The sequence below is a fragment of the Nelumbo nucifera genome, chromosome 4, assembly GCF_055504915.1.
Source record: "Nelumbo nucifera cultivar China Antique chromosome 4, China Antique-T2T, whole genome shotgun sequence".
Taxonomy (NCBI): domain Eukaryota; kingdom Viridiplantae; phylum Streptophyta; class Magnoliopsida; order Proteales; family Nelumbonaceae; genus Nelumbo; species Nelumbo nucifera.
In genome coordinates this window covers 49,911,004-49,931,560 of record NC_142652.1, presented here as the reverse complement: position 1 = coordinate 49,931,560, position 20,557 = coordinate 49,911,004, and the positions used below count along the sequence as shown (strand labels likewise).

At 40.5% G+C, this 20,557-nt stretch overlaps 1 protein-coding gene and 1 non-coding gene across 8 annotated transcripts in view; one reads left to right on the top strand and one right to left on the bottom strand.

Moving 5' to 3' along the window:
- Window positions 1-988: 988 nt before the first annotated feature.
- On the bottom strand, window positions 989-1,095 carry LOC148792273 (small nucleolar RNA R71). Its single transcript, XR_016071089.1, has one exon. It is a non-coding gene; the product is annotated as a small nucleolar RNA R71 (small nucleolar RNA).
- Window positions 1,096-14,999: 13,904 nt separating this feature from the next.
- LOC104589016 (ENHANCER OF AG-4 protein 2-like) overlaps window positions 15,000-20,557 on the top strand; it is a 79,662-nt gene continuing 74,104 nt past the window's right edge. For 5 of the 7 annotated variants that reach the window (XM_010247182.3, XM_010247183.3, XM_088903357.1 and 2 more), the window contains exons 1-3: window positions 15,000-15,194; window positions 15,299-15,419; window positions 16,250-16,326. In XM_010247182.3, coding sequence (XP_010245484.1) covers window positions 15,312-15,419; window positions 16,250-16,326 — 185 coding nt within the window. In that variant the 5' untranslated portion in view covers window positions 15,000-15,194; window positions 15,299-15,311. Of the gene's footprint in view, window positions 15,195-15,298; window positions 15,420-16,249; window positions 16,327-20,557 lie in introns of those variants that run through there. The other 2 variants (XM_088903359.1, XM_088903358.1) reach the window with 2 other exon arrangements.

Genomic DNA, 20,557 nt, shown 5'->3' with positions numbered 1-20,557 from the left:
GTTACTGAATTATGTCCTTGCGAGAGTAAGGGGAGCCTCCCACATCTCCACCTCTTACCTGTCTAACCAAAGGAAGTGGTGTAATTCGAAGTGAACCTAAAAGGATTCACATTGGTTGAACCACTAGTTTAGGAAACCCTAGGTCAGCCCCTAGGTCATGTGGTTGATTTGTTTGCCTTTAAAGAAAAAAAAGAAAAAATTTAAATTTAAAAAAAAATCAAATTTGAGTTTAAATTTTAGAATTTAAATTTCAAGATCTAAGTTTGAAACTAAAATTCAAAATTTAAATTTAAATCTCAAAAAGAAAGAAGAATTTTTTTTCTTTAAGTTCCAACTTGAATTTAGATTTTAGGAATTTAAATTTCAAAGGTTGAGTTTGAATTTAAATTTCAGAAAAAAAAAAAAAAAAAAAAGAGAAAGTTTCAAAAGTTGTGTTTAAATTTCAGAGTTCAAATTTCATAATCCACATTTGAAATTAAACTCAAAATTTTAATAAGAAGAAAAGGGACTTCTGTGTTGTATGTTGGGAAGGAGATCTCTAAGGAGAGAAACTATAAAACCTATACCTAAAATAGAGAGATATCTCCATCATCCACATTGAAATCAAATGGCCGGAATCAATGATGCCCAACCTAGAAAGTTGAAGCAATACTTCACTCCAACACAATACAACCCTTCATCCTACATCCAGTTACCTGATACTTAGGCCTTACAGTATGAAATTAAGTCAAGTACAATCCAGATGCTCCCATCCTTCTATGGGAACCCAAGTGAAGACCCATACAAGCACATAGATGAATTTCTGGAAATATGTTCAATTGTAAGGATTCAGAATTTCAATGATGATGCCCTTAGATTGACTCTTTTCCCCTTCTCCTTGAAGGATAAGGCCAAGCATTGGTTAGGGACTATAGGGAGACACATTAGGACTTTGGTAGAAATGCAACAAGAATTCCTTAGGAAATTCTATCCTATAGGTAGAACCAATAACATGAGGAGAGCTATCACGGGATTCACCCAAACACAGGGTGAACAAATTCATGAGGCATGGGAGATGATGAAAGAATTAATTAGAAAATGCCTACACCATGGCCTGTCCCAGTGGCAAATTGTCCAAGCCTTCTATGAAGGCCTGACAGATCAATACAGGCAGATGGTAGATGCATCGTGTGGGGGGGCATTTATGAGCAAGAGCGACGATGAAGCTTATAATCTTTTTGAAACCCTGAGTGAGAATTCTATCAATAATGCGTCGTTTTATTCCTATGAAAGGTCGATGGGACCCTCAAATAGGGCATGGCTATAGGAGGTCAAAAATAATATAGAGCCCGAGGCAAAAATTAACTTAAGCGCCATTTCTAGAAAATTGGATAGGGTAGACCTTCTAGCCCAAAAACTCGACCAGTTTTTCACTCTTAACCAGCAATCGAGTCCATCTACCTCTTATCCCGAATGATGTTCCATTTGTGCCAGCCCGGCCCACCAGGTTTATGACTATCCTATTGCAGCCCAGTTCCCGCCTTTTATCCAAGATCAAGTTCAGGCGGCCCAGAGTTTCTCAAGGCCCAATTGTTAGACAGTTTTGTATGCCCTTAGCTTCAATCAGAATGATGTACTTTATGAGTTTATTGTAAACGAATAAAGATACATATTTGATTCATGTTCCCTTGGTATGTTTCTGTGTAATACCCTTAAACTGGACACTTAATGAGACTCGTGTTAGTTTAGAATGTTCACAGCCAGTGGGTCGGTCTGGGGAGACCTATCCTGACAAGGCTGACACTGTGGTGCCACCAAGTCGGTTGGGGTGGCCTGTCTCAGCTGCCAGGGTGAGACCCTAGGCACATACAGTGTAGGATTAATTGAATCTTTGAACTGGACCAGATTTCCAGTATTGCCCTGGACCTTGGAGATTGATGGGCAAAACTGGAAAGTTACACCCGACCCCTAGACTCGATTATTATACTACACTAGGTGTCGGATTGGGTTGTCTTTGATGTACTAATCAGTGAGATCCTTAGCGGGGGTCAAAACCTGGGTATGTTGGGACAGTCCGAGAATTCATCTAAGTGGGTGATCATAGTGACAGGATCAGCCCCTTTGTCGGACAAAGGTAATGATCGTGGATGCACTCTCACTGATGGAAACCAAGACTGCCGGCAGCCGATTTCAACCGTTGAGATTTGTTTTGCAAAATATATTTTATATAAGATATAAAAGTATATATGTATGGTTTCTAAATTGTTTGTAAGAAGGTTTTAAATCCCGGGATCCATATGAGTGGAGAGTGCAACACTGTTCCTTGCAACCGAGGGAGAGGTCCTCTCTTGTTGGGCAGTGTATGATCATTATGGGCTGAGAGGTTAAGTGTAAGACCATTGAGGTTAATACCTGATGGGCTAATCTTGCATCTGCCCACAGTCCCTGGGTGTTACAAGGTGGTTTGGCCCAGAGACCTCTTAGGGTAAGTGTTGGGCCCGTAGAGCCCATTTGATGGGTTTCAGGGGGTGCACTGTCTTTAACAGTGTATTCGGCCAGGCCTTGTAACAAAGGTTGGGTCGAACCCATGTGGCTGATGTGTAGATCAATGCTTGGGTCCCATGCCATACAAGGGAACCCAACTGGGCAGCAGTTAAGAGGGTTAAGTGAGCACATAAGCTTAATGGGCCTAAAGCCCATTTCGAACTGGACTGCTTATTTAGTTAATAAAGGGGCGAAATCTGAAGTGGATCAGCTAATAGGATTGGGCTTAGACCCTATCCACTTAGAGAGTCCAAGATCTAAATAAGATTTAGATCTGGAAACCTCCTAATCAGATTAGGAGATGGCTGATCTGATCTCTAGATAAGATAAGGATTATCCCTTATCACTTAAAGGGACTTCTAAACCAAATATGATTTGGATTAGCAACTCCTAATCTGATTAGGAGCTGATCCCTTTAAGACTATAAAAGAAGAAGGGGGCGGCAGCCTTTAGAGACAATACACACAGATCATCAGGTTTCTTTGGTGCTGAAATCTGGAAGAGAGAATTCTGCTTCCTGCAAATACTCTCTTGCCGCCACCCTGTTCTTGCCACCCTGTTTTCCAGTTCGATCTCCACTTGTGGGAGAAGTCAAGATTGGATCTTGACATCAGTCCTTTGAGAAAGGATTGAAAGGAAGCTGTACTCACGTGCCATCTTGCTGATTCTTGCGATGGACAGAGTTCTTGGAGAAGAACACTGCTGATTCTGCTCCACCTGCACTGCGCCATCTTCAGTGGGAGCAGTCTTTGGATCCTTCCTTGGGCGTGAACACCTTCGTTGGGAGATATTACTTCTCCGTATCAGGTATAATCCTTCCCACTTCGTTTTGGTTCAGATCTGGTTCAGTTTATGGTTCAGAATTGATTTTTGAAAATATGATTTTCTAAATGGGGAATACGATTCCCTGTTGAAGGGAGAGAAAAATTTTTGAAATTCGCCCCGTATTCCGCAATCTTTTGGGAGTCCATAGGATGGATCTCTCATCCCTTCACCAATAATGATCCATATTCTAATACTTATAACCCTGGGTGGAGAAACCATCCTAACTTTTCTTGGAGGACACATCAACCCAATGTATAGTCTCATCAGCACCCGTCCAACTCCATGGCCCAACAGTTTCAGAGGCCTGTAGTACAAAACTAGTTCCAGCAGGTGTACCCTAGGAGTCAACCGGCCCAACCATGTCAGGGCTACTCACAACCCCCTCAATCTTGATCAGTAGATGATCAATTTATGCAGCTGCAGTAGTTGATCCTAAATCACCAGCAGCCCATGGCTAGGTTAGAAAGCCAAATAGGACAGCTAGCTAAAGCTAATGCAAGGAGGGCAGAGGGGCAACTACCGAGTCAACCGGTTGCAAACCCTATGAATTAGCCACCAGGTTTTTCCCAGCAAATTCAACCACCTCCTCAGAATCCCCAATTCGAAAATGCCAAATCTGTAACAGCTTTAATGAGTGGGAGAATTTTGGAAGACCCATATGAGAAAGAAAGTAAAAGAAGAAGGAAATGAGTCAGAAAACCCTAAGTTGGGCGGGGGGGAGAAGAAGAAAGGAAAAACATAGAAAAATAGCCTAAAATAAACCAATCTGTAGTCCCCTTTCCTACCGCACTCACAATCGGGCCGTCACGGAAAAGGAAAGTGATTCCTAATGAGGAGATCAGGGAACTTTTCAAACAAATATACATTAACATCCCACTCCTCCATGCGATTCAACATGTCTCGGCTTATGCAAAATTTCTGAAAGAGCTATGCACCCAAACGAGGGAGCCCTGATCGGCCCCACAAAAAGTGATGCTCTCAGTAGATGTGAGTACGGTCCTCCTGAACCAACTTCCCCAGAAAATGAAAGATCTGGGTGCTCATCTTATTAGTTGTATAATTTATGGAATCACCTTTAATAGGGCCCTATTGGATCTAGGGCTAGTGTGAACCTGCTTCCGTCCATTATTTATGAAAGGTTCAGGGTCGGCGAGTTGTAACCTACCCCAGTAATTCTGCAACTCGCCGATCGGTCGGTCAAGACTCCTTGAGGTGTCGTCGAGGATGTCGTTGTCAGGATAGAAAACTGTTATTTTCACGTAGATTTTGTTGTCCTAGACATGACCCCAACCGAAGAACTAAACCACAACCCGATAATCTTAGAACGGCTGTTTTAAACAACGGCTAATGCAAATATCAATTGTAATCGAGGGAATGGACATCTCATTTGGGGAGCAGAAGGTCCACTTGAATGTTTTTAATGCCTCTAAGCATCCAAATTTAGGGGAAGATGAAGGCAGTGTGGACATAGTGGACAATCTCGTGAATGACCTACCTACCCCTTGGTTAGCCCGATCTGGTCCGGGTTGGTATGAAAACGAAAGTGAGTATGAGAGTTTGGATGAGAGATGAATAGTTGCATCTGGATGAGAGATGAATGGACATCTCATTTGGGGAGCAGAAGGTCCACTTGAATGTTTTTAATGCCTCTAAGCATCCAAATCTAAGGGAAGATGAAGGCAGTGTGGACATAGTGGACAATCTCGTGAATGACCTACCTACCCCTTGGTTAGCCCGATCTGGTCCGGGTTGGTATGAAAACGAAAGTGGGTATGAGAGTTTGGATGAAAGATGAATAGTTGCATCTGGATGAAGACATTAAACTTAGCGCTGGTTGGGAGGCAACCCAATATAATTTTTAGTTTTTCTACTTTTAGGATTAGAGTTTTTTTTTTCTTGATTCAAGACCAGGTGGCATACATTGAACCCCTCAGGAAAACCCTACACGTTGTTCTCTTTGGCCCAAATCTTCCTTGCATCATTCTAGTCATGCCATTAGGGACAGTGGCATTTAAGTTGGGGGTGAGAAAATAGAGAGAAAAAATGAAAAAAAAAATTGAGAAGCTAAACCTTTAAAGATGCAGAATTAAAATTTCATTGAAATTTTTAAAATTTTCCATTAAAAGAGATTCCAAAATAGAGAAAGTTAAGGAAACTGATAAAAGAATTTTGAATTCTGTAGAAATTAGTAGTAAGTTATAGGAGTCAAAAATTGGCCTTGTTTGAATATTGTCGAAACCGTTTAGAAATTATAAAATACTCCCAAGTTTGCCTCTATCAAGATAAGAAGAGAAAGATTGAGAAATTAGACAAAATTCTTCAAATTGTTAAGAGACAGTGGACTACCCTGAACTGTGTTGCAAAAAAGAGAGAGAGAGAGAGAGAGAGAGAATAAAAGGTCAATGGACACCCTAGACTTAGTAACTAGCTCTCTTCACCTAAGTCAAGTGTCGAGATTCGCGTCAAACGGAAAAAGGAATGCCAAAGACACTTACCTAACACTTAGTAACCGGGTTGCTTGACCTAATTCAAGTGTCGAGATTCGCATAAAACGGTGAAAGGTAACACTAAAAATAAGTTCAGGGGTAGAAATCCGCTGTCAAAAATAATAAGAAGAATACCTGTTAGATTTTAAAAGCAATCTCATCTTATCATGATAGTTTGCAAATGGAAGGGTAATAAGATTTTTAAACCATGTTTCGGTAATATACAAAATAAGACAGTTTTCCCCTAAAGCCCAATACCGATCTATACAGAGTTTAAGAATGTTGGAATCAGGATACTTGATTAATTCTGCTAAAGATGACCTTGTAATGGGAAAGATCTATACACTCAGTGTAATTTTAAGGCTACATTGCTAAGGGACTAGCGTTGTTTAAGTTGGGGATGTGATAACCCTGCATTTTGATGCCTTGAAGGCTTCAATTCAGGGGTATTTTTGGCCTTAGTATAGTCAAAGTGTACCCTTTTTCCATTTAAAATCAATTATGTGACCTCTGAGGGTCTCTGTGCAAATTATGTAGAAAACTGGGAAGTTATCTAGGCTGAAGTGTAGTTTTTGGGAAGTTGGTGTAAATATCAACTGAGAGAGGGGGTGTTTTTGTAATGAAATGAGAACAGGAGGGCGCCTCCTATCTGCTAAACCCAGTTGGCGCCCATTCTATTGTATTACCATGCTCCCCTCTCCTTAGCAAACCCTACGGAGCCTTTTTAACATAATCTTTTCACTCTTAGCAAATCCTACCACCCCTAGGTGTTTAATTTCCGCCCTCCACCTCTTTTAATCTCAACCACTAATTTTAAGACTCTCCTTTATATCTTTTAAACCCTAAGGCGCCACCTATTCTGCTAATCCTCACCGTTCAACCCCTCACCTCCAAATCTCAGCAACTCCCTCCATCTTATATCCCAACCATTCAATTTAGGGAACCACCTAATCTTTTAATCTTAACCCTTCAACCCTTGATGTTTAATCTACACCCTTCATTTCTGGGCACCCAAATCTCAGCCATACATAATATTGGGTGCCCTCTCCTTCCATTTTCAACCATAGGATCACCCCAAAACCATCTTAGCCATCCATTAAAAACCTTAGGGCGTCCTTAACTTTGCTAAATCCCAGGTGCCGCCCCCATCTTTCTCCCTATTTCCAATTGTGTCCACCCTTCTTTATAAAAAGGGTCCCAGGGGCCCTATATATGGGGTTGGTCAATTCACCCAGTTAACAAGGCTAAGGTTTCTTGAGGAATTATAGGGTTGTAAAAGGGGCAGACGCCCAGATCTTGTCAGGAGGGGCTCCTACAAGTTGTTCAACTATTCTGCAACTACCGCCACTCGATCTAATCAACCATTCTTTTCTTTTCTTTATTTTCTTTTATGTTATTTTTATTTCTGCAATCTTTTAGATTTAATTCTTATTCGTTCCTCTGTTTTGCAGATCTGAATTCGTTCAGTTCAAGGCTAAGGTTTCTTAAGGGGTTTGAGGGTTATAGAAAGGACAGACGCTCGGTTCTTGTTAGGAGGGGTTTCTGCAAGATGTCTAACCGATCTACAGCTACCGCCATCGGATTTGGATTCTTGATCTTTTTTTATTTATTTCTTTTATTTCCTTTGTTGATTCCCATTATTTATTAAATTTTGATTTTTATTTATTGTCTTGTTTAAATTTGAAACATTTAATTTCAGCAATAATAGTTTTTATTTTAGTATTTTCTGCCATTCTCAATTGCATTTTCTTGTCCGGATCTAAGTATATATTAATTTTTCAATTGCTTCCCTGTGTATATGACCCGTTCTCACCCAGTAACTATGTTAGTAATTGTTTGAGAAACGGTAAAAATTATAAATGTTTAAACTGGTGATCCAGAGTGTTTAACGACGCGCTTCCGGACACACCAACAAACTGCACCAGATCTAGATCCAAAATAAAGGGAGGGCTATACTTGATACGGAATTCACAAACATAACACCTAAGGTAGGTGTTCACGCTCAAAGAGTGTACCAAATCCCGCCTCCACTGAAAATGGCGCAACTTTAGATGAAATAGGATCAGCAATGCAGTCCTTCAGTAAAGATCAATCAAGGGAGGTGAGCACGAAATCAAATCTGATTTTTCTTGCAAAAATCAGAATCAATATCCAATGTTGATCAGTCCAAGAATGGAGATCGAACATAGTATATGGCGGCAAGAGCAGATGTAGAGGGAGAACAGAATGCAGTGTGTAACCTTTTACTAGTTCGCCCTCCTCTATTTAAATAGAACTTAAAGAGCTTATCTCCTAATTTGATTAAGAGTTTCCTAATCTAAATCTCTACTTGGATCTGGACTCTTTAAATGGATAAGACTTATCCTCTTATCCTTATCTGCTGATCCAAACCCATATTTAAACTCAGATTCGCCCATACTAATTAATCATATTAATCTTGGGCCCTAGGCCCATTAAGTAAGTGGGATCACTTCCCTTTTAATTGTTGGCTAGCTTGGCTCTCTTAGTATGGCGTGGAACCTTAACAATGATCTTCACAAAAGCCATATGGGTTCAGCCTAGCCTCTATTACAAGGCTTGACAGAATTTATTGTTGAATACAGTGAACCACTAAGCCCATCAGTATGGGCTCTTAACAGGCCCAACATTTACAGTAAATGGTCATTGAGTCCAGCCACCTTATGAAGGCCCATGAACTATGGTCTTAAGTGAGATTACCCCATTAGGTATATAAGCCCTATATGGTCTTACACTTAACCTCTTAGCCCATAATGATCAAACACTATCCGACACGAGATGACGACCTCTCCCTTGGCTACAAGGTATAGTGTCGCACTCTTTGCTCAGGATGGATTCCGAGAATTAAAACCTTTGCGAACCTTTTCATAAAACAATATATATATATTGCAAAACAAAACTCAAACAAGTCTGAAATCCATTTCCGCCAGTTTAGGTTTCCATCAAAGAGAGTGTTTGTCCCCAATCATTCACTTTGTTCGACAAAGGGGTTGATTATGTCACTATGATCACCTACTCAAGTGAATTCCCAAACTACCCTAATATACCCAGGTTTTGACCCCCGCTTAGGATCTCACTATTAGCATATCAAAGACAGCCCAATCCAACATCTAGTGTAGTACCATAATCGAGTCTAGGGTTAGTTGTAATTTTCCGATTTTGCCCATCTGTCTCCAAGGTCCAGGGCATAACTGGAAAAAAGGTCCGGTTCAGAGTTTCATGCAAACTCACACTACATGTGCTTCGAGTCTAACCCTGTCAGCTGAGACAAGCTACCCCAACCAACTTGACAGCACATTAGTGTCAGCCTTGGCAGGATAAACCCCCCCTAGGTCTGTCCAATGGCTATGAACAATCTAAACTAACACGAGTCTCATAAGTGTCCAGTTTAAGGGTAACTACACAAAAACATACCAGATATAACATGAATCAATTATGTACTTTTATTCATTTACAATAATTGTCAAATGTACATCAATCTGATTGGAGCTAAGGGCATACACTATCTAGTAAGGAGGTCCGCGACCGAGCACACCTTAAGATGGCGGTATAGAAGCATAGGGTGGCCAAATATTACAATTCTAAAGTTCGGAGGAGGGAGTTCAAGAGAAGGGACCTCGTCCTTCGCGAAGTTATAGTACCAGTACTAAGATAAGGGAAGCTCGGACCAAACTGGGAGAGCCCATACAAAGTAACCAAAGTCCTCGGCCTGAGCACCTATAAGCTAGAAGGCCTCGACTGGAAGTCAGTGCCGAGGAGTTGGAACACCAGGAATCTAAGGAAGTATTACCAATAGCCAAGGGTGGCACCACCTCTACATTATCCAAGAAATAAAGTCTTACACTTATTTGTACAACTGATGAGCACATTACACACACACACACACTCGCCCCAGCCGAAATCTAACGACTGGGGTAACCAAGCATAACACACGTCAGTGCACACTCCTTTACACAACTGCACCATCGAGCCAAACTAGCACGACTAGCAAACCCGACTAACCTGAAACGGTTGAGGCCCATGCGGGAACGACGTCCTCACCCCTAACGGCAAGAGGATGGCCATCGAACTCCACACATCGAACCTGACAAACCGTTAGAGCAGAGCTAGCTGAGGAACATGGCTAGCCCATCCAGAGCATAAGGCCCCTGAGACCTGGCACCACCGAGCCTCCCCAAGACACCGAAAGCTCGAAAGCACCTCTACCAACGCAAAGCCGAAGACATGGAGCCCACGACCTCGGCTACCGAACACCTCAGTCCACTATAGACTGACACCCGCAATCAACCAAAGGCACAATAATAGAAGAAAGGAAGGACACAAAAAAGGTTACTCGTGCAAAAAGATTGAATTTTCATTAATTAAAAAAAGTAATTACATAAGTTCAAAGCTTGGCATACCGAGTTGTGTACGTCATAACAAAAAAAAGGAGAAAAGGCAAGGCACTTCAGTTGTCGGCAAGGGGCTCCTCGACTCACTCTTAGACCTTGGCAATGGCATCTTCCCCGTTAGGCATAGGGAGGTAAAATGGGCCGAACCCCCGAACAGCCTCGGCCACCTCCGAGAAATGGCACACGATCCTTTCCTGGTAGAGAGCGAACCCCTAATGTCACGATTCGGTGGCGAAGTCATCCAGGTCATTCCGATAAGCCTCTAAAGCCTTATACATGGAGACCCCCCTTCCTCCACCCGAGCAACCTTCGCTTCAATGTCCCCAAGCTCCTTCCTCAGTGCATCCCGTGTCTCCTCAAGTTGTGGACGCGACTCTTCAGCTTACGAATAGTGTTGTCTTTTTGTTCGACACCGCGCTTCAACTCGGACAGCTCCGCCTTTAGCTCAATATACTCCGCTTTCAACTACTCGTTCTCCACCTCCCGCGCTTCACAAAGGCATCGTAGTGCGTGAAGGCGATCGATGAGGCCGACAGTCGAGCAAACAGACTGCAAAATAATCAACTATCAATACGAGGAAAAAAGAGTAATGAGCAACAACAACAAAAAAAAAGAGAAGAGTGGTGGCCTCCTACCTAATGCCAGGGAGCATCAGACCCTGGATAAGCTGCTCATGCACCCCCTCCATCTCAAGGGTGTCTAGCCGGGTAGTCCACTACGGCATGTATAGCTCGACCGAGCTCTCTATAGCAACATGCTTTGGCATGCCCCCCAAACGATGATAGATGAACGAACTGAGTTGCAGCCTCTTATAGGTTGATGACACTACCTCCTTTGGAAGCCTCAGCCTCTTCCCTTGCTGAGGCGTACGCTCTGCCGATCGCCCCTACTGCTCGGTGACCCTGGGCTGCGCGCTCAGAGCCTTAGCCGCTTGCATCTTCCTCTCTGCCATGGCCCTCGTATGCTGGGTCATTTCCCCAAATCCAGTGATGAGTGCACAAATTACACATGTTTTATGAGGTTTATGCATGGTTTTGATGCCTAATTGTGTGAATTCTTACCCCAATTGAGCTTGATTTTAGGAAATTGTCAAAAGGGGACAAGTCTAGGGAAAAAGAGCATAAAACCATGCTAAATGAGGCCAAATTGAAGGTGATACAGCCCAGTTGGGAGCAAGGCCCAGCTGAAAGGTCAAAGGAGGGCTATTTGGCCCTTAAAACCCATGCAACACTCTTTGGGAGATGCCCAAAGAGAGAGCCTAGCCGCAGCCTTCCAAGGGAGCCTATTCGGCACAGCAAGGAGGAGGCCCATTTGCAGCTAAAGAGCAACTCAAGAACAGCCCAAATTGCAGCCCAAGAGAAGCTAGGGGCGGCAACCTCTTGAAAGTTCAAGAGAAGCTAGGGGCGGCAACCTGTAGAAAGTTTAAGAGAAACTAGGGGCAGCAAAATTCTAGAAGGTTCAAGAGAGGCTAAGGGCGGTAGTTTCTAGAATTATTGGAGAGCTGAAGGAAATACTATTTAAGGAGGCCTCTTGGAGGAAAAAGATGTTTAGCACCTTATGGTTCAAGCCCCTTTGGGGAGAAAACTCCTTGAGTCAAATTCTTGGAGGGAGAAGAGAGAAATAGGCGCAAGAGAGGAGAAGAAAGGAGATTCAAGCAATTTCAAGGGAAGAAGAAGCTGAATTCGAAAGGAGAAGAAACCATTGGAGATCTAGGTTGTTCTTCCTTGATTTCTGCATATTTGGTAATCGAATTCAGCTAGGGATGATATGTATTTTTCTCCATTAATTTTTTTTTTCTTGCTGTAATTGAAGCATGATCTCTGTAATTTCAGATCTGTAATTAGTTTTTGAGGTTCATTTGAATAGATTAGATGCAATCTTGATGTTTCTTGATTAGAAATTTAATTGTAGATCTGCTAGCTGAATTGATCTTGGTCTTTGTAATGTCTGAATTGCTTGAGAAAGAATTCAAGCACTCTTAATTCTGTTTGGCTGAACTGTTCTTGATTCTTGGAAGTTCTAGAGTGCTTGAGAAAGACTCTAGGATTTCAGATCTGCTAATCAAGAACCGAATTTAATGCAAGGTTAGAGATAATTTGCACAATTTGGTTGGTGATCATTCAATCTGAAATGATGCCCTAGAATTTCTATATCTTAATGCATACATGGGGATTAGATTCTTCCTAGAGATAGAAGAATCATCACTCACGCATAGAATGAACATGCGCTTGAGAGAGGCTGTTCATTACTTTGGGGTTTCACCAAACCAAGGCTGAATCCTAATCTAATCGAATGTCCTAAAGAACTAATTGCTGAATCAATTTTTGTGCATATTTAGCTTGTTTTCTCAACTTGCATGCAAGGTGTTTGATCAAATTCCTTAGAGATAGTTTTGTAGTTAGGATTTCAGATTTGCATTAAATTTACAATTCGACTAATCAGATAAAAGTAAGCTGATATACTACTAGTAGTTGCTACATAAGTCCTCGTGGGAAACAATACTCTATTCATCAATCTATTACTTGTGCGGCTAGTGCACTTGCTAGTGTAGCAGATACTCATCATCCAGCCATGTTCATTCTTGCACAAGTCATCATGAAATCAATACAAAGTAAAGAACTCGGAAAGTAAAGAAGAGGAAGACCTAGTATAACCCATGGACCGGACTGGTAGTGCTCAATCATGTCGTTCATCAGCCCAGCACGGATCAACATCGAAAACGATATGTACTCTTGCACGTCTATCCTCTCTATCCGCCTTATAGATGCCAACTCCTCCCCAAAAAGCTCGACCTCAATTGGTGCCTTCACTTTGGTCCTCAGAACAAGAAGCTCGGGGGGGAACGACCAGCCTCCTAGGCAACGCACAGTGAAGAATCTCTCCTTCCTGTGCTTCACCGAAGAATGAGCCCTAACAAGCACTTTGTTATGCTGTCGAGTCGAGAAATAATAGTAGCCCTACTAGTGCTTCTTCAAGTGTAGGAAGTAAGCAAACATCGGTAGGGTGATGTCGATGTCATGGACCAAACAGTAGCAAAGAAGGCTGACCATGTATGTAAAAGAGTTTGACATTAATTGGACCGGTTGGACACGGTACCACCTCAATGCCGTGGCTATACCCTCACTAAACGGAAACCTCAGCTCAACCATCAGGTTGTGCTCGTAGACGCAGAGTTCACTAAGCCAAGCCAAGGTCGCCTGCTCACCAATACTCGAACACCTTAGTTCATACTCCTCGAGGATGCAATACAAGGCCCTAATTCGAGCCAAATCCACTAGAGTTAAACAACAAGGAATAGATGCAAAGCGGCTGTTGAGCCGCGTAGGGGCGTTGGGCCCCTCCCCCAACACAATTTCTACCTCATCTTTCGTCGACCTCGGTCCCCCAAACCGTAGCCTCCTCCACCGTCTCAACCTCACCCTCGAGTCCATTGACCTCAGCCCCTTGGCTCTCAATCTCACAGACCATGAGCACAGTAGCCTCGGCAGGAGGGTGTTTGGTTCCGTTTACGTTTATTCAAGTAGACATTTATTGATGGTGCCACATAGGCCATCTCAACATTTTCTCTCTCTTGCTCTTCTGCATGCATCAAAAATGTAAAAAGTAAACTTTGTTTTATGTGCATACCAGCCATTCGTGGAAGTTATTTTTTGAAGCTTCCATAAACGGTCAAGCATTTATTCATTGTTATGCTGATGTGGCGCTTAGTGGCGCCTAATTGTCATAAACAGTTGCAATTATTGTATTTCTCGGTTTTACCTGCAAATAAAGTACAAACGTTTATTTAATAAACATAAAGGCTCTGTTTGGTTTGTGGGATGGGGATATTCCCTTTTTCTCATATTTGGTTTGAGGGAAAGAGGGGGGCATGGGGTGAGAAAAGTGTGGGATATTAGATCCCAAAATCATGGATTTGGGGTCGCACCAAAGCCGTGCGACCCTAGTAGAAAAATGTAAGAAACCATTGTTCATTATCTCTTTCGGCGAAACCAGTGACGACGACACCCTTCCCCGTTCGAACCTAGAAATAGAACAACGGCGGCGGCACCCCCTCTCAGCCACTCCCTTCCTCCCTCTCTCCTCTCTTTTTTTTTTCTTCTTCTAGGTTCACAGACAGATCTAAGTTCTGCCATGGTAGAACTCATATCTGGGTTCACAGACACAGATCAGAGACACTCCCTTCCTCCCTCTCTCCTCTCTTCTTCTCTTTCTTCTTCTGGGTTCGCAGACACAAATCTGGGTTCGTAGACACAGATCTAAGTTCTGCCATGGTAGAACTTAGATCTGGGTTCGCAGACACAGATCAAAGACACTCCCTTCCTCCCTCTCTCCTCTCTTCTTCTCTTTCTTCTCCTGGGTTCGTAGATACAGTTGTAAACACAATGTTTTCTTCTCCCTCACCTTCTCTTCTATTCTCCTTGAAACAGTGTTTTTTTATTATTTTCTCATATATAAAACCAAACAATGGAAGAGTAGATTTTTACACTTTCCCATCCCATCTTTTCCCATCCCACAAACCAAACGGAGCCAAAAGGAACCAAACACGTGCGCTTGTGAGTGGCAGATTCAATTCAACCAACGGTTAAAGAAGCCGACGTCATGAAATGGCGCCTCAGTGCCCCAAATACACATACAGCGTGCATAGAGAACATCTCCCGTTGTTGTTATGGGGAGATGCTCCTAATATAAACGGCTGAGATGTAACATGGGGCGCGTGTAGGGCGCGCTCTGTGGGGTGCCGATGCGAATTCAGAACATTGAAGTCGATACTCCCCCCTCTCTGTGATAGAGTTCTTTTGCTTCTGGCTCACCGTCTGCCATCCCTTCCCAATCTTCACCATTGAAATGCAGAACCGTTGCTCTTCGTCGGCGTTTAGCGCCAACCAGATTTGGCCGTCGCAGTTGTAGTTTCTCCTGCCGCCGGGATTTCTCTTCTCCGGCCTTCCCCACGGTAGTAGCCGTTACGGCCTTAAAAGTCGGTTTGGGTTTTGATTTCGAGGTTTTTAGGGTTTTTTTGGTTGAATAGATAATATTTGACGACGAGGTCGTATTTAGGGTTTTTGTCGCCATGGCTCCGGCGCGTAAAAGGGGAGCAAACCGCGCGAAGGCGAATCAGTTGAGTTTGGGAGATCTGGTCCTCGCCAAGGTTAAAGGTTTTCCTGCCTGGCCTGCTAAGGTCTGTTTGTTTCTATTTCTTCGGTTTTTTATTTTCGATTTTGTTTCCGTTTATATTTATCCATGCTTTATTTGTTGTACTTCTTGAACCGTTGAACGCAAGTATGAAACTTGCGGTTTCTATCACGGACTTAGTATTGATTTTATTCTCTGTTTTTTTTTTTTATAATTTTTTTTTAACTTTATGTTGCCGCAATGGGGTTTACGCTCTATTTATCTTTTCGCGGGTATGGTGTTTTCCCTTTGGTTCATAATACTCTTTTGCTATGGAATTTTGCTTTCTTGTCAAAATTGCATGTTGCATTTGTTGAATTGAATGTTAAAATCAGGCTGTTGATTACTTGTTCCAAGTACGGAGCTTCTTTTTGCAAATTTTAGTTTTCATTTTTATTCCTTTTTGTTTCATTTTCACAAAATGCTATGTTGATGTTTTTGTTTTTTGCCGTTTCATCATTTTTCTTGTCTGTTTATGTCACAGCTTGATCTTTGATGCGTAAAATATGGTTTTGATTACTAGTTGAATGTGGGGAAAGCTCTACGTTCACACTGTTCGGTTTCCACTTTTAATTCAAACCTAGATTGTTCAACAAAGTCAAAGTGGCCGTTTTTTTGTTCTCTGGAAAGTTAATTGGGTATGGGTTTAGTTTGTGGGTTACAAGTATGAGAAGATTGGAAAATCATTTCCATGGGATTTAAGGTTTTGTTGTTGCATTTTCATATTTATTGTGTTCTTATTTGCCCTTCTCATTCTTTATAACAACATGGGTTACACATACTGTTTATTTTATTTTATTTTGTTTCAAATATATATTATTGGTTCTGATTTTGCAGATTAGTCGGCCTGAAGATTGGGAACGAACTCCTGATCCTAAGAAATACTTTGTGCAATTCTTTGGGACTGCTGAAATGTAAGTAGTTTTATTTTCTTTTCGAATAATTGTTTCTATGCAACTTATGATTGTAACCTTTTATAGTAGAAATTGATAATGAGTTTCTGATTGCTAAATGTAAAATTGATTAATATAATATAATATAATATATACTTGAGGATGAATAGTTTTGAGAAGTAGAGAGATATCATGATGCAGGAAACCACCCAAACAGAAGCTAATTGTTTTTGCCCAATATTTGTTTTTTTATTTTTTATTTTTGTATAGTTCACTCAAAAAGCAGCTAATTAGGTGGCTAAAATCTATCCTAAACAAGCTGGAAACAGACCCACAAAGCCCTCAGCTTGCTAGTCAGTAATCATAACTAGCCTTTGCTTGCCCATAAGTTAGTCTGGACAGAACATAAAGATATTGAAAAATAAGCAACAAACAAGTGAATCATAAATGTAATTGGGCTGAATTGAGCTCAAATGGTGCTTAAAGTTTGGGAAAAGAACAGAACTGATGAGAATGCCTGCTTTAAGAGGGAATTGCAGAGATCCAATAGCAAAGAAAATGCAAAGGAAAGAGAGGAAATATTAATGGGAAAATCAGAGGAATGTGGGAGTTAAGGAGATAATGTTAAGTTCGACTGGAACGTAGAAATGAAAACAAACCTGTAATATTAAGGCAGAGATTTTATAGATCAACATTCTCACAAGAACTTATCTAGTTGCACCCAGCGGTGGAATCAGCACCAAGCCATAGAACATGCAGGAGCAATTCAGAATTTATTCTTTGTTATCTCAAAACAGTCTTTACAATGACACTGATGAGAATACTTCTTGTAGATTTACAATATAATTATATTCCTAAGCTGTGCACCTATGGTCTTAGGAATGGGTTTTTTAGTCCTTTTTTTCTTTATCATACCACTTAAAGGGCAAACTTGTCATTCTTTAACACTAATCAGAGATTAAATTGTAACTTTCTTGTATTAGTATATAACTTAATGAAAGTGCCACACCCATTGACTTTTGGTCCTTCCCATATGATATAGTTTACAAGGGCAGCACCTTGTCAGCTACTCGCGCTTGCCTAGGCAATGGAGTTTTTTTTCTTCTTTTTAAAATAAAAGGTATGAATCCTATGGTAGCTCCCTAGGTTCCATAGCAACTAGCAACCATCATTCATTTCATATTTTAATATATAAATTCAACATATTCATGGGAAAAAAAAGAAGAAAGAGAATAAAATTCAGAAAATATAGGGGCTAAACCCTATTTTTGTCCTGGGAAAAGATGAAAAAAAGGTGGAAGAAGTTCTTCCTAGCTTCATAGTTTTAGGCGCCAAGGTGAGGCTAGGTGATAGGTGGGTGCCTTGTCGCCTAGTTGCCTAGGCGCTGCCGCCGCCTAGGCGATGTATTTTTTTTTTAAGTAAAAAACATATATCCTAGGGTAGTTCCTTAGGTTCCATAACCATATTTCCTTAATAATTATCAATAATTTTCATAAGAAAAGTATAAACTTCATGTTAAAGTATAGAAAATCAACATATTCATGAAAAGAAAAGGAAGAAAGAAAGGAAAATTCAAAAAATATAGGGGCTGAACCCCTATTTTTGTTATAAGAAAAGAAGAATGTGTAAGAAAATGTGTTGATTAGACAAAATTTTAAGTTCTTCCTTATTGGTTTAGGTTTTGAAGTCTTTGAGGGTTCACTAAAACATTTAGCAATGTCTATGTTGATTAAACCCTAACAAATAATAAATAATAAAATAAAAAAAGAAAATAGTATATAAACATACAAAATGAATTGTAGTTAGGGGTGTAAATGGATTCAATTCGAATAGAATCAGGCAAAATTCGAATTCGAATCCGATTAGAAAATTCCATATCTGAATTCGATTCAATATCTAACAGATATTAAAAATTAATATTCGAATTTGAATTCGATTAAATATTCGAATATTCGGTTCGATTCGAATTTGACCAATTAATTATTTTAGGTAATTAGTAAATATATAAAATAAATATTTTATTTATATAAAGTATATAAATATATAAATTATTTGTATAATTTATTTATTATATATATATAAATTATATGAAACATTTAAATATTTTATATATTATACATAAGAATTAAGGGCTCGTTTGACGCATTTTTTTGGGAAGATATTTTGGTAGCTCTGACGTGCAAAAGACGCATTGAGCTTTTGCATGAAGATCTGAGTAGCCCAAAGCACGTTTGGCAGACGTGCATCTTTCTGCGTCTTTCTGCGCGAGATTAAAACGTGGAAGACACGAGAAGCTTCATTTGGAGCTTCCCGAAATCAGCCCAAAATGGGCTTCTTGCGCGGCTAGATCTTTCGCGTGCTAAACGGAAATAGACCGAAAATCGGTCTTCCCGGCTTGTAAACAGTTGAAAGATCGCACGGAAAGACGCGCCAAATGAGCCCTAAATAATCTGTTGAATTCGAATATTTATCAAATTGAATCAGGTCATATCCGAATTCGAATCCGATTAACTATTCGGTATGAATAGGATATCCAAATTCGACCTATTAGATATTCGAATTATTTGAATTCAATTTGATTATGTCGAATCTCGAATTCGAAATTGGATTTTCGAATACCGTTGACACTTAAATTGTGGTTTAATAGTGTCTATTTTATAATTATAATCATAATCTCAAAAAATTCAAAATATTAAAGTATATAACATAGTGTACAAAACTGCTTGGCGATTAGGTGAGGCGACCCTCCAAGGGCACCTTGTCGCGTAGGCCTTGCCTTGACAACCATGGTGCCATTTGGCAAGTCTTTTTTGAAAGATCTTCTGGAAGATCTGATAGCCAAAACATCTAGTGGGATTTTACATAAAGATCTTGGTAGCCCATTGACCGTTTGGTTGGAGGCGCATCTTTTCGCGCAAAGACGAGACGAAAAAAAGGTTAGAAGCTCCATTTCTAGCTTCCTGAAATAAGCTTGAATTGAGCTTCTCACATCTTTTAGTAATGTTGTCCATTCATTCATCCTAATGAAATATCTTCTTAAAAGCAATTAAAACTATAAAATTATTATTTTTTGTGTGAAAATTAAGAATTTAAGATCATAACATGGACTTGTTTGGGCTTGCCTCGAGGGGCGTGGCACAAAGGCGGCTCATAGAATTAGGAATGTAATATGTCCACATTAGCTACTTGATGCAATTGAGAAAAAAAAGAGGTTATGGGTTTTATATGCTTGAAAATGTTTTATATGTTTGATTTCATTTTCAAATTCTCATTTGAATATGCTTTACATATTATATTTATGTATTTTAATTTTAGATAATAGGTTTTTTAAAACATTTATTTTAAAACTTAAGTTTATATTTTTATTAATATTATGTTTTATATTTTTTTGATTTTTTTTGAATTGTTTGCATTTTTTTTTGAATTGTTTTGTTTTTTGTTTTTTAAATTGTGTGCCTTGCCTCAAAAAGGTGCACGCCTCGCCTTGTGCCTCAGGCGCAAAATGGCCCTTGCACCTTTTTTGCGCCTTGCGCTTTTAAAACACTGCCATGGGACTGGGCGTTGGAGGTAGTAGTGATATTTTTGGGTATGGAATCATTACTACAATGAAGCTCGATGGTACAAATTATTTAGAATGGGCACAATCAGCCAAGATGGGTATTGGTGCCCATGGAAAACTAGGGTACATCACTGGGGAGGAGAAGAAATCTGATATAGATTCTTCTCGATGGGTAAAGGAGAATTACATGGTGATGAGGCTGTGTAATTCTATGTTACCTCACATTGGCAAAAATTTTCTATGGGCTAATATTGCAAAGGAGATTTAGGATGGAGTGATTGAAACCTATTCTCAGAAGCAGAATGTAGCCAGAGCCTATCGGTTAAGGAATCGGGTGATTAGTATAAAACAGGGAGATAAACCCCTTGTCATGTATTTCTCCATGCTGAAAACCCTTTGGTAGGAGATAGATCACTTAGAAACTGTGGTGTGGGAAAGTGTAAATGATGCAGCAACCTATCAGAAACTGGTAGAGAAAAATAGGGTTTTTGAGTTCTTCTTGGTAGGGCTAAACCCTGAATTCGACATTGCTAGGCAGCATATCCTTTCTAGAGAGAGTGTCAAGCCTATGCCTTTGTTTCTGGAGAGGAGAGCAGGAGGAATGTCATGTTGAGACAGCCTAGGATTGACCAGTTTGCTATGGTTAGTACAACCAAACCTAAGCCAAATGGAGACAGGGGGAGTAGTGAAACT